General features: G+C 47.2%; 2 protein-coding genes and 1 long non-coding RNA gene across 4 annotated transcripts; 1 reads left to right on the top strand and 2 right to left on the bottom strand.

Moving 5' to 3' along the window:
• Positions 1-5,547: 5,547 nt before the first annotated feature.
• Positions 5,548-8,503, bottom strand: trappc1 (trafficking protein particle complex 1). 2 transcript variants are annotated; one of them, XM_036131149.1, is made up of 5 exons: positions 8,404-8,503; positions 7,907-8,005; positions 7,764-7,834; positions 7,528-7,666; positions 5,548-5,973 (listed from the first exon to the last, which is right to left on the bottom strand). In XM_036131149.1, exons 2-5 carry the CDS (start codon positions 8,003-8,005, stop codon positions 5,845-5,847), a joined length of 438 nt encoding a protein of 145 aa, XP_035987042.1. In that variant the 5' UTR covers positions 8,404-8,503; the 3' UTR covers positions 5,548-5,844. The 2 variants fall into 2 exon arrangements, with proteins under 2 accessions (XP_035987042.1, XP_012714575.2); XM_012859121.3 differs by lacking the exon at positions 8,404-8,503 and adding an exon at positions 8,297-8,321.
• A 117-nt stretch (positions 8,504-8,620) lies between these two features.
• Positions 8,621-12,405, top strand: psmb6 (proteasome 20S subunit beta 6). The gene is made up of 7 exons (XM_012859119.3): positions 8,621-8,763; positions 9,417-9,484; positions 9,562-9,627; positions 9,764-9,829; positions 11,804-11,933; positions 12,007-12,151; positions 12,221-12,405. The coding sequence occupies exons 1-7, from the start codon at positions 8,665-8,667 to the stop codon at positions 12,346-12,348; spliced, it is 702 nt and encodes a 233-aa protein (XP_012714573.1). The 5' UTR covers positions 8,621-8,664; the 3' UTR covers positions 12,349-12,405.
• LOC118560231 lies at positions 9,836-11,915 on the bottom strand. The gene is made up of 3 exons (XR_004929185.1): positions 11,847-11,915; positions 11,430-11,674; positions 9,836-9,987 (listed from the first exon to the last, which is right to left on the bottom strand). It is a non-coding gene; the product is annotated as an uncharacterized LOC118560231 (long non-coding RNA).
• Positions 12,406-15,320: the final 2,915 nt, after the last annotated feature.

Raw genomic sequence — 15,320 nt, 5'->3', positions numbered from 1 at the left:
ATCCACCTCTGGTTACTGATAATTGGTTATTATCAACCTCTGGTTACTGATAACTGATTACTATCCACCTCTGGTTACTGATAACTGGTTACTATCCACCTCAGGTTATTGATAACTGGTTATTATTCACCTCTGGTTACTGATAACTGGTTATTATCCACCTCTGGTTACTGATAATAGGTTACTATCCACCTCAGGTTACTGATAACTGGTCATTATCCACCTCTGGTTACTGATAACTGGTTACTATCCACCTCTGGTTACTGATATCTGGTTATAATTCACCTCTGGTTACTGATAACTGATTACTGTCCACCTCTGGTTACTGATAACTGGTTATTATTCACCTCTGGTCACTGACAATTGGTTATTATCCACCTCTGGTTACTGATAACTGATTACTATCCACCTCTGGTTACTGATATCTGGTTATAATTCACCTCTGGTTACTGATAATTGATTATTATCAACCTCTGGTTACTGATAACTGATTACTATCCACCTCTGGTTACTGATAACTGGTTATTATCCACCTCTGGTTACTGATAATTGGTTACTATCCACCTCTGGTTATTGATAACTGGTTATTATCCACTTCTGGTTACTGATAACTGATTACTATCCACCTCTGGTTACTGATAATTGGTTATTATCAACCTCTGGTTACTGATAACTGATTACTATCAACCTCTGGTTACTGATAACTGATTACTATCCACCTCTGGTTACTGATAACTGATTACTACCCACCTCTGGTTACTGATAACTGGTTATTTTCCACCTCTGATTACTGATAATTGGTTACTATCCACCTCTGGTTACTGATAACTGGTTATTATCCACCTCTGGTTACTGATAATTGGTTATTATCAACCTCTGGTTACTGATAACTGATTACTATCCACCTCTGGTTACTGATAACTGGTTATTATCCACCTCTGGTTACTGATAATTGGTTACTATCCACCTCTGGTTACTGATAACTGGTCATTATCCACCTCTGATTACTGATAACTGGTTACTATCCACCTCTGGTTACTGATATCTGGTTATTATCCACCTCTGGTTACTGATAACTGATTACTATCCACCTCTGGTTACTGATAACTGGTTATTATTCACCTCTGGTCACTGATAATTGGTTATTATCCACCTCTGGTTACTGATAACTGATTACTATCCACCTCTGGTTACTGATAACTGGTTATTATCCACCTTTGGTTACTGATAATTGGTTACTATCCACCTCTGGTTACTGATAACTGGTTATTATCCACTTCTGGTTACTGATAACTGATTACTATCCACCTCTGGTTACTGATAACTGGTTACTATCCACCTCTGGTTACTGATAACTGGTTATTATCCACTTCTGGTTACTGATAACTGATTACTATCCACCTCTGGTTACTGATAACTGGTTACTATCCACCTCTGGTTACTGATAACTGGTTACTATCCACCTCTGGTTACTGATAATTGGTTATTATCCACCTCTGGTTACTGATATCTGGTTATAATTCACCTCTGGTTACTGATATCTGGTTATAATTCACCTCTGGTTACTGATAATTGGTTATTATCCACCTCTGGTTACTGATAATTGGTTATTATCCACCTCTGGTTACTGATAATTGGTTATTATCCACCTCTGGTTACTGATATCTGGTTATTATCCACCTCTGGTTACTGATATGTGGTTATAATTCACCTCTGGTTACTGATAATTGGTTATTATTCACCTCTGGTTACTGATAACTGGTTATTATCCACCTCTGGTTACTGATAACTGGTTATTATCCACCTCTGGTTACTGATATGTGGTTATAATTCACCTCTGGTTACTGATAATTGGTTATTATTCACCTCTGGTTACTGATAACTGGTTATTATCCACTTCTAGTTACTGATAACTGATTACTATCCACTTCTGGTTACTGATAACTGATTACTATCCACCTCTGGTTACTGATAACTGGTTATTATCCACTTCTAGTTACTGATAACTGATTACTATCCACCTCTCGTTACTGATAACTGATTACTATCCACCTCTGGTCACTGATAACTGGTTATTATCCACTTCTAGTTACTGATAACTGATTACTATCCACCTCTCGTTACTGATAACTGATTACTATCCACCTCTGGTTACTGATAATTGGTTATTATCCGCCTCTGGTAACTGATAATTGGTTATTATCCACTTCTGGTTACTGATAACTGATTACTATCCACCTCTGGTTACTGATAATTGGTTATTATCCACCTCTGGTTACTGATAACTGATTACTATCCACCTCTGGTTACTTATAACTGGTTATTATCCACCTCTGGATACTGATAATTTGTTACTATCCACCTCTGGTTACTGATAACTGGTTATTATCCACCTCTGGTTACTGATAATTGGTTATTATCAACCTCTGGTTACTGATAACTGATTACTATCCACCTCTGGTTACTGATAACTGGTTACTATCCACCTCAGGTTATTGATAACTGGTTATTATTCACCTCTGGTTACTGATAACTGGTTATTATCCACCTCTGGTTACTGATAATAGGTTACTATCCACCTCAGGTTACTGATAACTGGTCATTATCCACCTCTGGTTACTGATAACTGGTTACTATCCACCTCTGGTTACTGATATCTGGTTATAATTCACCTCTGGTTACTGATAACTGATTACTGTCCACCTCTGGTTACTGATAACTGGTTATTATTCACCTCTGGTCACTGACAATTGGTTATTATCCACCTCTGGTTACTGATAACTGATTACTATCCACCTCTGGTTACTGATATCTGGTTATAATTCACCTCTGGTTACTGATAATTGATTATTATCAACCTCTGGTTACTGATAACTGATTACTATCCACCTCTGGTTACTGATAACTGGTTATTATCCACCTCTGGTTACTGATAATTGGTTACTATCCACCTCTGGTTATTGATAACTGGTTATTATCCACTTCTGGTTACTGATAACTGATTACTATCCACCTCTGGTTACTGATAATTGGTTATTATCAACCTCTGGTTACTGATAACTGATTACTATCAACCTCTGGTTACTGATAACTGATTACTATCCACCTCTGGTTACTGATAACTGATTACTACCCACCTCTGGTTACTGATAACTGGTTATTTTCCACCTCTGATTACTGATAATTGGTTACTATCCACCTCTGGTTACTGATAACTGGTTATTATCCACCTCTGGTTACTGATAATTGGTTATTATCAACCTCTGGTTACTGATAACTGATTACTATCCACCTCTGGTTACTGATAACTGGTTATTATCCACCTCTGGTTACTGATAATTGGTTACTATCCACCTCTGGTTACTGATAACTGGTCATTATCCACCTCTGATTACTGATAACTGGTTACTATCCACCTCTGGTTACTGATATCTGGTTATTATCCACCTCTGGTTACTGATAACTGATTACTATCCACCTCTGGTTACTGATAACTGGTTATTATTCACCTCTGGTCACTGATAATTGGTTATTATCCACCTCTGGTTACTGATAACTGATTACTATCCACCTCTGGTTACTGATAACTGGTCATTATCCACCTCTGATTACTGATAACTGGTTACTATCCACCTCTGGTTACTGATATCTGGTTATTATCCACCTCTGGTTACTGATATCTGGTTATTATCCACCTCTGGTTACTGATAACTGATTACTATCCACCTCTGGTTACTGATAACTGGTTATTATTCACCTCTGGTCACTGATAATTGGTTATTATCCACCTCTGGTTACTGATAATTGGTTACTATCCACCTCTGGTTACTGATAACTGGTCATTATCCACCTCTGATTACTGATAACTGGTTACTATCCACCTCTGGTTACTGATATCTGGTTATTATCCACCTCTGGTTACTGATAACTGATTACTATCCACCTCTGGTTACTGATAACTGGTTATTATTCACCTCTGGTCACTGATAATTGGTTATTATCCACTTCTGGTTACTGATAACTGATTACTATCCACCTCTGGTTACTGATAACTGGTTACTATCCACCTCTGGTTACTGATAACTGGTTATTATCCACTTCTGGTTACTGATAACTGATTACTATCCACCTCTGGTTACTGATAACTGGTTACTATCCACCTCTGGTTACTGATAACTGGTTACTATCCACCTCTGGTTACTGATAATTGGTTATTATCCACCTCTGGTTACTGATATCTGGTTATAATTCACCTCTGGTTACTGATAATTGGTTATTATCCACCTCTGGTTACTGATAATTGGTTATTATCCACCTCTGGTTACTGATAATTGGTTATTATCCACCTCTGGTTACTGATATCTGGTTATTATCCACCTCTGGTTACTGATATGTGGTTATAATTCACCTCTGGTTACTGATAATTGGTTATTATTCACCTCTGGTTACTGATAACTGGTTATTATCCACCTCTGGTTACTGATAACTGGTTATTATCCACCTCTGGTTACTGATATGTGGTTATAATTCACCTCTGGTTACTGATAATTGGTTATTATTCACCTCTGGTTACTGATAACTGGTTATTATCCACCTCTGGTTACTGATATGTGGTTATAATTCACCTCTGGTTACTGATAATTGGTTATTATCCACCTCTGGTTACTGATAATTGGTTATTATCCACCTCTGGTTACTGATATCTGGTTATTATCCACCTCTGGTTACTGATAACTGGTTACTATCCACCTCTGGTTACTGATAACTGGTTATAATTCACCTCTGGTTACTGATAACTGGTTATAATTCACCTCTGGTTACTGATATCTGGTTATAATTCACCTCTGGTTACTGATAATTGGTTATTATCCACTTCTGGTTACTGATAACTGATTATTATCCACCTCTGGTTACTGATATCTGGTTATTATCCACCTCTGGTTATTATCCACCTCTGGTTACTGATATCTGGTTATTATCCACCTCTGGTTACTGATAACTGGTTACTATCCACCTCTGGTTACTGATATCTGGTTATAATTCACCTCTGGTTACTGATATCTGGTTATAATTCACCTCTGGTTACTGATAATTGGTTATTATCCACTTCTGGTTACTGATAACTGATTATTATCCACCTCTGGTTACTATCCACCTCTGGTTACTGATAACTGGTTACTATCCACCTCTGGTTACTGATAACTGGTTATTATCCACCTCTGGTTACTGATAATTGGTTATTATCCACCTCTGGTTATTGATATCTGGTTATTATCCACCTCTGGTTACTGATAATTGGTTACTATCCACCTCTGGTTACTGATATCTGGTTACTATCCACCTCTGGTTACTGATTACTGGTTACTACCCACCTCTGGTTATTGATAACTGGTTATTATCCACCTCTGGTCACCGATAAGCAGTCACCAGTCACCTCTGTTTTTGGCCGGTTTTGTTGGCCGATATATATAGCACCTTCTGGACTGGGCTGACCCAACCATGCTGGACTCGGACCACGTTCTGCACCAATAACCACAGAACCATGAAAAGGATCCCACCAGGTTTAATAAACACAGAGTTCTGTTGAAAATACAAAACAACTTAATAAATACAAGAAGCCTGACCCAAACTTCTGATCCGGTTCTGCTGATCCAGTCCTCCTCCTGCCTGTGTTCTGCTCCAGGTTACCAGTTCTCCAGACTTCCTGATGTTCTGAAGTAGACGCTGGTTGGTCTTTACCTCAGTCCAGGCAACGGTTTTGACCTCTGACCTCAGGAGGATTCTGGACAGGACTGTGAGAACCGGACCGGGGGTTTGGGTCGGTACTGACACAGCGTGGTGCGTTCAGGCGGCCCGCGGGCTGTAGTAGGGCAGAGAGCGGATGAAGGAGTCCAGTCTGCTGCTGAACAGCTCGCTGTCCAGCGTCTGGGAGGACGGACACAGCGGGTTCTTCACGATCAGCTCCACATACAGCTGAAACACAGAACCACACCAGAACTCAGGTTCTGCTCCTGCCTGCAGCATTTTAAACAAAAAGAGGTTTAAAACTCTTTAAAGGTGCTTCTGGTGCTGCATGTCTATTAAAGGTGCTGCATGTCTATTTAAGGTGCTGCACGTCTATTTAAAGGCGCTGCACGTCTGTTTAAAGGTGCTGCAGGATTATTTAAAGGTGCTGCACGTCTATTTAAAGGTGCTGCACGTCTATTTAAAGGTGCTGCACGTCTATTTAAAGGTGCTGCACGTCTGTTTAAGGTGCTGCACGTCTATTTAAAGGTGCTGCACGTCTATTTAAAGGTGCTGCACGTCTATTTAAAGGTGCTGCACGTCTATTTAAGGTGCTGCACGTCTATTTAAAGGTGCTGCACGTCTATTTAAAGGTGCTGCAGGATTATTTAAAGGTGCTGCACATCTATTTAAAGGTGCTGCACGTCTATTTAAGGCGCTGCACGTCTGTTTAAGGTGCTGCATGTCTATTTAAAGGTGCTGCACGTCTATTTAAAGGTGCTGCAGGATTATTTAAGGCGCTGCACGTCTATTTAAGGTGCTGCACATCTATTTAAAGGTGCTGCATGTCTATTTAAAGGTGCTGCACGTCTATTTAAAGGTGCTGCACGTCTATTTAAGGTGCTGCACATCTATTTAAAGGTGCTGCACGTCTATTTAAGGCGCTGCACGTCTGTTTAAGGTGCTGCACGTCTATTTAAAGGTGCTGCACGTCTATTTAAAGGTGCTGCAGGATTATTTAAAGGTGCTGCACGTCTATTTAAGGTGCTGCACGTCTATTTAAGGTGCTGCACGTCTATTTAAGGTGCTGCACGTCTGTTTAAAGGTGCTGCAGGATTATTTAAAGGTGCTGCACATCTATTTAAAGGTGCTGCAGGATTTTTTAAAGGTGCTGCACGTCTATTTAAGGCGCTGCACGTCTATTTAAGGCGCTGCACGTCTGTTTAAAGGTGCTGCACGTCTATTTAAAGGCGCTGCAGGATTATTTAAAGGTGCTGCACGTCTATTTAAGGTGCTGCACGTCTATTTAAAGGCGCTGCAGGATTATTTAAAGGTGCTGCACGTCTATTTAAGGCGCTGCACGTCTGTTTAAAGGTGCTGCACGTCTATTTAAGGTGCTGCACGTCTATTTAAAGGCGCTGCAGGATTATTTAAAGGTGCTGCACGTCTATTTAAGGTGCTGCACGTCTGTTTAAAGGTGCTGCAGGATTATTTAAAGGTGCTGCACGTCTATTTAAGGCGCTGCACGTCTGTTTAAGGTGCTGCACGTCTATTGCTTGTCCTTCCAGAACAACAGAACCAGCGCATCTCTTCATTCCGCTGCTGTGCCGTCTTGAGGAACGTGTTGGCCACTAACGTGACCCAACAGGTCAGGATTCATCCACACACTGAGGACGTGTGAGACAGATGACAGAGAAGCTCATTAAGGTTCAGATTTCTGAACCAATCAAAATGCTTCAGGCCTCCTTCAGGACGTTTAAAGCTGTAAATAAAGCCGTGGGGCTGCAGGTAAAGGTTTCTTACGTTGCTGTAAATGTGCTGCAGAGTGTCTCTGGCGTTGCTCACTGACAGATCCGTGTTCATCACAAACATCAGGCCGCTCGCCGTCTCGTAGTAATGGAGACGGTACTTACTGGTCTGGAAGGACAGGAAGCCGTCCTTCCTGAGAACAAGGTGGTGTTAAGGACCCCAGGCTGACAGACAGGTGGGAGACAGACAGGTGGGAGGCAGACAGGTGGGAGACGGATGAAAAAGGATACATGTCCTGGGGAGACATCTTGCTGACAAATGATCTGATGGAGAACAGCATGCCGTACATCAGCTTGAACTCCTGCAGAGACAAAGAGAGGCTGGTGAGCGGCTGATTGGTTGCTGGTTTGTCTGTTTCTGGGCGTGACGTCACCTCATCCTTAGAGATCCCCGCCTGCTTCTTCCGGTTCCACTCGTTATAAAACAAACAGCTCCCAGTCCGGTCAAATATGTACAGGTTATGAACCGTCATCTACAGGACAGACACAAAGATTTCCTTAAAATTAACCAACCAACCAATTAACCAATCAGAAAGGCGGAAACTGTCAGACTAAATAGTGCCGAATCAAAGGTCTCCTTCTATAGATCAACAATAGTCATAACTGTTTTTTTGTACACTACCACTCCTGTGTTTTCGTTACAGTTTTAAACGCTGGATTTAAAATGTGACGTTTTTTAAACGGAGTCTGGTTCCCAGCAGCGGCCAGGTGACGTTTAAAGGTCAGAAAATCGATTTAAATCCAATAATTTAGGCTAAACTTGCCTCCAGATAAAGTTAGATTGACCCTGAAACTAAATCATGAGATGATTCAAACATAAGCCTAAAAATTAACAACAATCAGAGCAGTTTAAATCGGGATCGGTGTTTACCTTCTCTTCCTGTCTCCGTCAGGACCTCACCTCACAGCTGTCCGCTCACATGCCTGACCAAAAGCTTTCTCAGCGGGATGCAGTGAGAATTACCGCCGCATTTTTAAACATGTGGTAGAAAACTATGTTATGAACCCCGAACCTCTTATTTGTGATTTTGTTTATCAGGTTCCAACCCAGTGCCTGATGAAAATGAATTAAATCCCGGCGATATCTGCGGACACCTCTCCCTCCTCCGCTCAGCGTAACACACAGAGAAACATGGCGGCCGCAGCGTCTATGATGCCGATCTTTGGTCAGCAGATTTCTGCCAGAAGCGACCTGGTTCCGGACTGGACCCGGGAGGAAGTCAGCACCGGGGTAGGTGCAGGGCCGGTGGGCCAGGAGGGCTGGTTCCGGGCTCGGTTCGGTTCTTGGTTCGGTAGTTGTAGGTCAGAACGTGTGGCAGAATGAGACAGCAGAACTGCGGCAGCTAGCTGTGGCTAACGTTAGCTCCCGCTGTTTAATTAAAGACGACTAAACAAAGTACCGGACCGGTCCAGGAGGAATCCGTGGTTCGGTCTGGTCCGCTCGTTGGTTCCGGTAGCTGCTCCGGTTCAGCGGAGCTCCAGAGGCTGGTGTCGGTGTTTCCATCATCGGACAGATCAGGGTTGTCTGATTATGAGAATTAGCTTTTTATTCAATGCTCCCAGCATCAGACATGAATACACTCCGTAAAATAAACCTTAATAAACTTAATTAATCCTCATTAAACATAATTAAGCATCAATGAGCCTCACTGAGGCTCCGGCGGTGGTGAATAACGGGCTTTGTCCGGTAACGGATGCAGCAGTCGCCCCGGTTGATGCTTCCATCATCGGACAGAACCGGTTTACTCCCTGGTGGTGACCTGCTGTCCGATAATCACCCACCCGGCCAAAGGAACCCGTTCCAGAAGCTGGAGGTGGACCCAGGCTCGGTTCTGCGGTCCGGTTCTGGGTTCTGCTGAGTGATGAGGTGTGTGTGTGTTTCAGACCACCATCATGGCGGTGGAGTATGACGGAGGAGTTGTGATCGGCGCAGACTCACGGACCACCACGGGGTGAGGCAACAGGAGGTGTTCGCTGATTGGTTACCTGCCGCCAGGTGAGCTCACCTGTCCTCTCTCTCCCCCCTCAGAGCTTACATCGCCAACAGAGTGACGGACAAACTGACCCGGATCCACGACAAGATCTACTGCTGCAGGTGGGTTCTGATGCTCCTCTGAGCGGGTCCAGGACCCGGTCCAGAGTTCTGTTGCAGCTGCTCCTCGTCCCTTCAGTCCAGTTTGACCCGGTCCGGTCCACGTCCCGGTTCTACCTGGAGTTTGTGTGTGTTTCAGGTCCGGTTCCGCTGCAGACACCCAGGCCATCGCTGAAGTGGTCTCCTACCAGCTGGGCTTCCACAGGTAACTGGTTCTGATGTCCGAGTCGGACCCGCAGGTGAACCTCCTGTCAGGAAGCAGGTTTCTCAGGGTTCTGGGCTCTGGTGGTACCTGGTTCTGATGAGAGGGCTGTGGGTTCTGGGTGGTGGTTCTAATGGGGGGTCTCTGGGTTCTGGTGGTACCTGGTTCTGATGAGGGGTCTGTGGGTTCTGGTGGTACCTGGCTCTGATGAGGGGGCTGTGGGTTCTGGGTGGTGGTTCTGACGGGGGTCCCTGGGTTCTGGTGGTACCTGGTTCTGACTCTCTCCCTCCCCCCCAGCATCGAGCTGGAGGAGCCCCCCCTGGTGGAGACAGCGGCCAACCTGTTCAGAGCTAGCTGCTACCGCTACAGGGAGGAGCTGATGGGGGTCTCTGGGTTCTGGCGGGTGGTTCTGATGGGGTCTCTGGGTTCTGGTGGTACCTGGTTTTGACTCTCTCCCTCCCCCCCAGCATCGAGCTGGAGGAGCCCCCCCTGGTGGAGACGGCGGCCAACCTGTTCAGAGCTAGCTGCTACCGCTACAGGGAGGAGCTGATGGCGGTCTCTGGGTTCTGGGTGGTGGTTCTGATGGGGGGGTCTCTGGGTTCTGGGTGGTGGTTCTAATGGGGGGTCTCTGGATTCTGGTGGTTCCTGGTTCTGACTCTCTCCCTCCCCCCCAGCATTGAGCTGGAGGAGCCCCCCCTGGTGGAGACGGCGGCCAACCTGTTCAGAGCTAGCTGCTACCGCTACAGGGAGGAGCTGATGGCGGTCTCTGGGTTCTGGCGGGTGGTTCTAATGGGGGGTCTCTTGATTCTGGTGGTACCTGGTTCTGACTCTCTCCCTCCCCCCCAGCATCGAGCTGGAGGAGCCCCCCCTGGTGGAGACGGTGGCCAACCTGTTCAGAGCTAGCTGCTACCGCTACAGGGAGGAGCTGATGGGGGTCTCTGGGTTCTGGCGGGTGGTTCTAATGGGGGGTTTCTGGGTTCTGGGTGGTGGTTCTGATGAGCGCTCTCCTGGTTCTGGTGGTACCTGGTTCTGACCCTCTCCCTCCCCCCCAGCATCGAGCTGGAGGAGCCCCCCCTGGTGGAGACGGCAGCCAACCTGTTCAGAGCTAGCTGCTACCGCTACAGGGAGGAGCTGATGGCGGTCTCTGGGTTCTGGCGGGTGGTTCTAATGGGGGGTCTCTTGATTCTGGTGGTACCTGGTTCTGACTCTCTCCCTCCCCCCCAGCATCGAGCTGGAGGAGCCCCCCCTGGTGGAGACGGTGGCCAACCTGTTCAGAGCTAGCTGCTACCGCTACAGGGAGGAGCTGATGGGGGTCTCTGGGTTCTGGCGGGTGGTTCTAATGGGGGGTTTCTGGGTTCTGGGTGGTGGTTCTGATGAGCGCTCTCCTGGTTCTGGTGGTACCTGGTTCTGACCCTCTCCCTCCCCCCCAGCATCGAGCTGGAGGAGCCCCCCCTGGTGGAGACGGCAGCCAACCTGTTCAGAGCTAGCTGCTACCGCTACAGGGAGGAGCTGATGGGGGTCTCTGGGTTCTGGCGGGTGGTTCTGATGGGGTCTCTGGGTTCTGGCGGGTGGTTCTGATGGGGTCTCTGGGTTCTGGTGGTACCTGGTTCTGACTCTCTCCCTCCCCCCCCAGCATCGAGCTGGAGGAGCCCCCCCTGGTGGAGACGGCGGCCAACCTGTTCAGGGCTAGCTGCTACCGCTACAGGGAGGAGCTGATGGGGGTCTCTGGGTTCTGGGTGGTGGTTCTAATGGGGGGTTTTTGGGTTCTGGTGGTTCCTGGTTCTGACTCTCTCCCTCCCCCCCAGCATCGAGCTGGAGGAGCCCCCCCTGGTGGAGACGGCGGCCAACCTGTTCAGGGCTAGCTGCTACCGCTACAGGGAGGAGCTGATGGGGGTCTCTGGGTTCTGGGTGGTGGTTCTAATGGGGGGTTTTTGGGTTCTGGTGGTTCCTGGTTCTGACTCTCTCCCTCCCCCCCAGCATCGAGCTGGAGGAGCCCCCCCTGGTGGAGACGGCGGCCAACCTGTTCAGAGCTAGCTGCTACCGCTACAGGGAGGAGCTGATGGCGGGGATCCTGGTGGCCGGCTGGGACCGCAGGAAGGGAGGACAGGTGGGTCACACGGCTCCGTCCGGGCCTCCGTCTCCTGGTTCTGGTCCCGTCTGACTCCACCTGTGTGTCTCAGGTGTACTGCGTTCCTATCGGCGGCATGCTGGTGCGGCAGCCCGTGGCGGTGGGCGGCAGCGGCAGCACCTACGTCTACGGCTTCATGGACTCCAACTACAAGGCGGGACTGAACAAGGAACAGTGTCTGGAGCTGACTGCCTCAGGTAGAGCCCGCTGCAGGGCATGCTGGGAGCTGTAGTCCTGCAGGTGTGCTGACTCTGTGTCTGTTGCAGCGCTGTCTCTGGCCATGGAGAGGGACGGCTCCAGCGGGGGCGTCATCAGGCTGGCCTCCATCTCTGAGGAGGGCGTGGAGCGACGCGTCATCCTGGGAAACCAGCTCCCCAAGTTCTCCACCCACTGAGCGTGCTTCTTCTCTTTCTGTTAGCGCAGCATTGTCAATAAAGCTTTCAGTCTGTCACTCTGCTGTCTGTGGCTCTTTGTCTGACCTGGGGGGGGGCAGAACTGGACAGAAAACTGGTGAGATGTCTCAGGAGCCTCCATCAACTGCCAGGACTCCAGGAGCAACGGTGGCATGAGCCAGGGAGGCCATCCTGTCACCAGAGGGTTTCTGGTTCAATTCCCTGGTCCAACCGTCCCTGGCTCCATCCCAATACCCTAAATTATAGGTCCTAGCAGCCATTGGCTTTATTTATCTGTAGTTCATGTATAGAAGATCTGACTCCATCCTCCATGTTTCCGTCACTAATGACGTCAGAGTTAAAGTCTGGAATCAGCTCAGCAGCTGAAGCTCCTTTCCTCCCTGATGGAGTTCTGCTGGCCCAGGAAAGGTCAGGGAGCAGGAGGTAGGAGGTAAGAGCAGGAGGTAATGGAGGTATTGGGATGCAGCCCTGGTTCCTTCCATGTTATTGATGCCTGTCAGTCTGGCTGCAGTTCCCTGCTGTTCCTGCAGGGGGAGCCAGAGTCTGATTAATGCTCCACAGGTTAACCCAGAACTATGAGAGCGACAAGCGGGACCAGAACCTTTCCTGCTCCCTCACAGGAACGGTACCTCCTGCTCTGACCCAGCTGGTACCTCCTGGGTCTGGACCTGGACGCGTTGGGTTTGGACCTGGACCCAAGCAGCCGGACCATGGAGGCCAAAGGCCTGGATGAGGTGTGATCAACAGGAAGTGATGTCACAGAGGTCTTGAGCCTCCTCATTGTTTAAATCGGTTCTGGGCACTGAGCTATATTATACACTGGAGTGCTAATCACCGTCTGTTTGAACGAGTCACTTTGAAGCCACCAGCCGCCATATTGGTACTCCCTATTTCCCCCCAGTATCTAGGGAATATGTGCGCTACAGCATCGAATAACGAGGATTTTCTCATGTTCAGGGGGGCTTAAGACTTTTAAAATGTCAAATGCCATATACTTTTATGTTATGTTCTAAAACTATCAAGTACTGAGAAAGTCATGTGCTGAAATATTTTGCATTTTATTCATTTAAATATATATGTTTAACATTTATAAATATATAAATAACAATATACAAAAACATATATTTACATATGTGTATACATATATATACATATATACATATATACATACTTATACATATATATATATTTAATATGAATAACATGTAAAATATTTCAGCACCTAATTTCCTAGTAGTTGATAGTGTTAGTACATCCACTGACTGTAGAATTACCTGTGAAACGTTTTCACTCAGCCAGAAAACTGCTTGTTGTTGCAACCAAATCCTGTGGAATTCTGTGAGAGTAGGGAGTAGCAAGATGGCCGCCAGTGGCTTCAGTTTTTCAGCAAAATCAGCACTCCAGTGTATTATATAGCTCAGTGGTTCTGGGTCCATGATGGTTCTGTAAACCCGACTTCCATCCCGGCTTTGATTCTGAACCAGAGTCCAGTTGATCAGTGTAAACCCGGGTCCCTCTGGTTCACCTTTCTGACTAATGTTCTGACTAATGTTCTGGATAATGTTCTGACTAATGTTCTGACTAATGTTCTGGATAATGTTCTGACTAATGTTCTGGATAATGTTCTGACTAATGTTCTGGATAATGTTCTGGATAATGTTCTGACTAATGTTCTGGATAATGTTCTGGATAATGTTCTGGTTCTGGTAAACGGGTTTAAGGGAACCTTTGATCGTTTGTTCCAGGTTAACTCGTTAAGCCCGTTTGGATCAGACGCAGTTGATTCTGAGGCTGCGCCTTAATGAAAGTCATTTCTGGCAGGTTGGTTCTGGTCCATCTGAGCCTGAATGTAGAACGTGGAGCAGCACCAGGTCCGCTCCAAGGTTAGCAACAAGGTTCTGGTTCTGAGGAGCTGGCATGGTCTCCCTCTACACACACGGGTTCTGTCCAGGTTCCTCTCCCAGTCCAGAACCACGTCTGCTGAGTGAACCGGACCCTGCAGCAGTCAGAGTGAGTCCTGAGTGGTTCTGGTGGACCGGTGACCCGTTTGTTCTGGTCCATCAGAACCAGACTGGTACATGAGCAGATGGTTGACCCACTGGTTCCTGCTCCGCGTCGGGCTTTGTTCTGGTCCGGTTCCTCCGGGACAGGCAGGTGTGAGGAGGAGGCGGGGCTCTCACCTGAGTGTGACCTCTGTGTGACCTCTGTGTGACCTCTGTGTGACTGCTGCACTTCCTGTTTCCCAGGACCTGAGCCTGGTTCACACCTCCGTCAGCAAAGAGAGGAACCTGAGGGGGGAGAACCTGAGGGGGGGGGAGAACCTGAGGGGGGGGAACCTGAGGGGGGGGAGGACACCTGATCTCGCTCTATTGTCCTCGCAGGACGAGACTCTTTGTCTGTTTATGGGCCTGAAGTTCTGAGAGCTGAAGGAGAAAAACTCTGCTCACCAGAACCGGAACCAGGGGACTAAAGACACCAGAGAACCAGACAGAACCGGACCCAGGGGACTAACACTGCAGAGAACCGGACAGAACCGGACCCAGGGAACTAAAGACACCAGAGAACCAGACAGAACCAGACCCAGGGGACTAAAGACAGCAGAGAACCAGACAGCACCAGACCCAGGAGACTAAAGACAGCAGAGAACCAGACAGAACCGGACCCAGGGGACTAAATACACCAGAGAACCAGACAGAACCGGACCCAGGGGACTACAGACAGCAGAGAACCAGACAGAACCGGACCCAGGGGACTAAAGACAGCAGAGAACCAGACAGAACCAGACCCTGGGAACTAAAGACAGCAGAGAACCAGACAGAACCGGACCCTGGGAACTAAAGACAGCAGAGAACCAGACAGAACCAGACCCTGGGAACTAAAGACAGCAGAGAACCAGACAGAACCGGACCCAGGGGACTAAAGACACCAGAGAACCAGACAGAACCGGACCCAG

Source organism: Fundulus heteroclitus, unplaced genomic scaffold (assembly GCF_011125445.2).
Source record: "Fundulus heteroclitus isolate FHET01 unplaced genomic scaffold, MU-UCD_Fhet_4.1 scaffold_41, whole genome shotgun sequence".
NCBI classification, from domain to species: Eukaryota; Metazoa; Chordata; class Actinopteri; order Cyprinodontiformes; family Fundulidae; genus Fundulus; species Fundulus heteroclitus.
The sequence above is the reverse complement of the archived record's forward strand: the minus strand, read 5'-3'. Positions and strand labels throughout refer to the sequence as shown.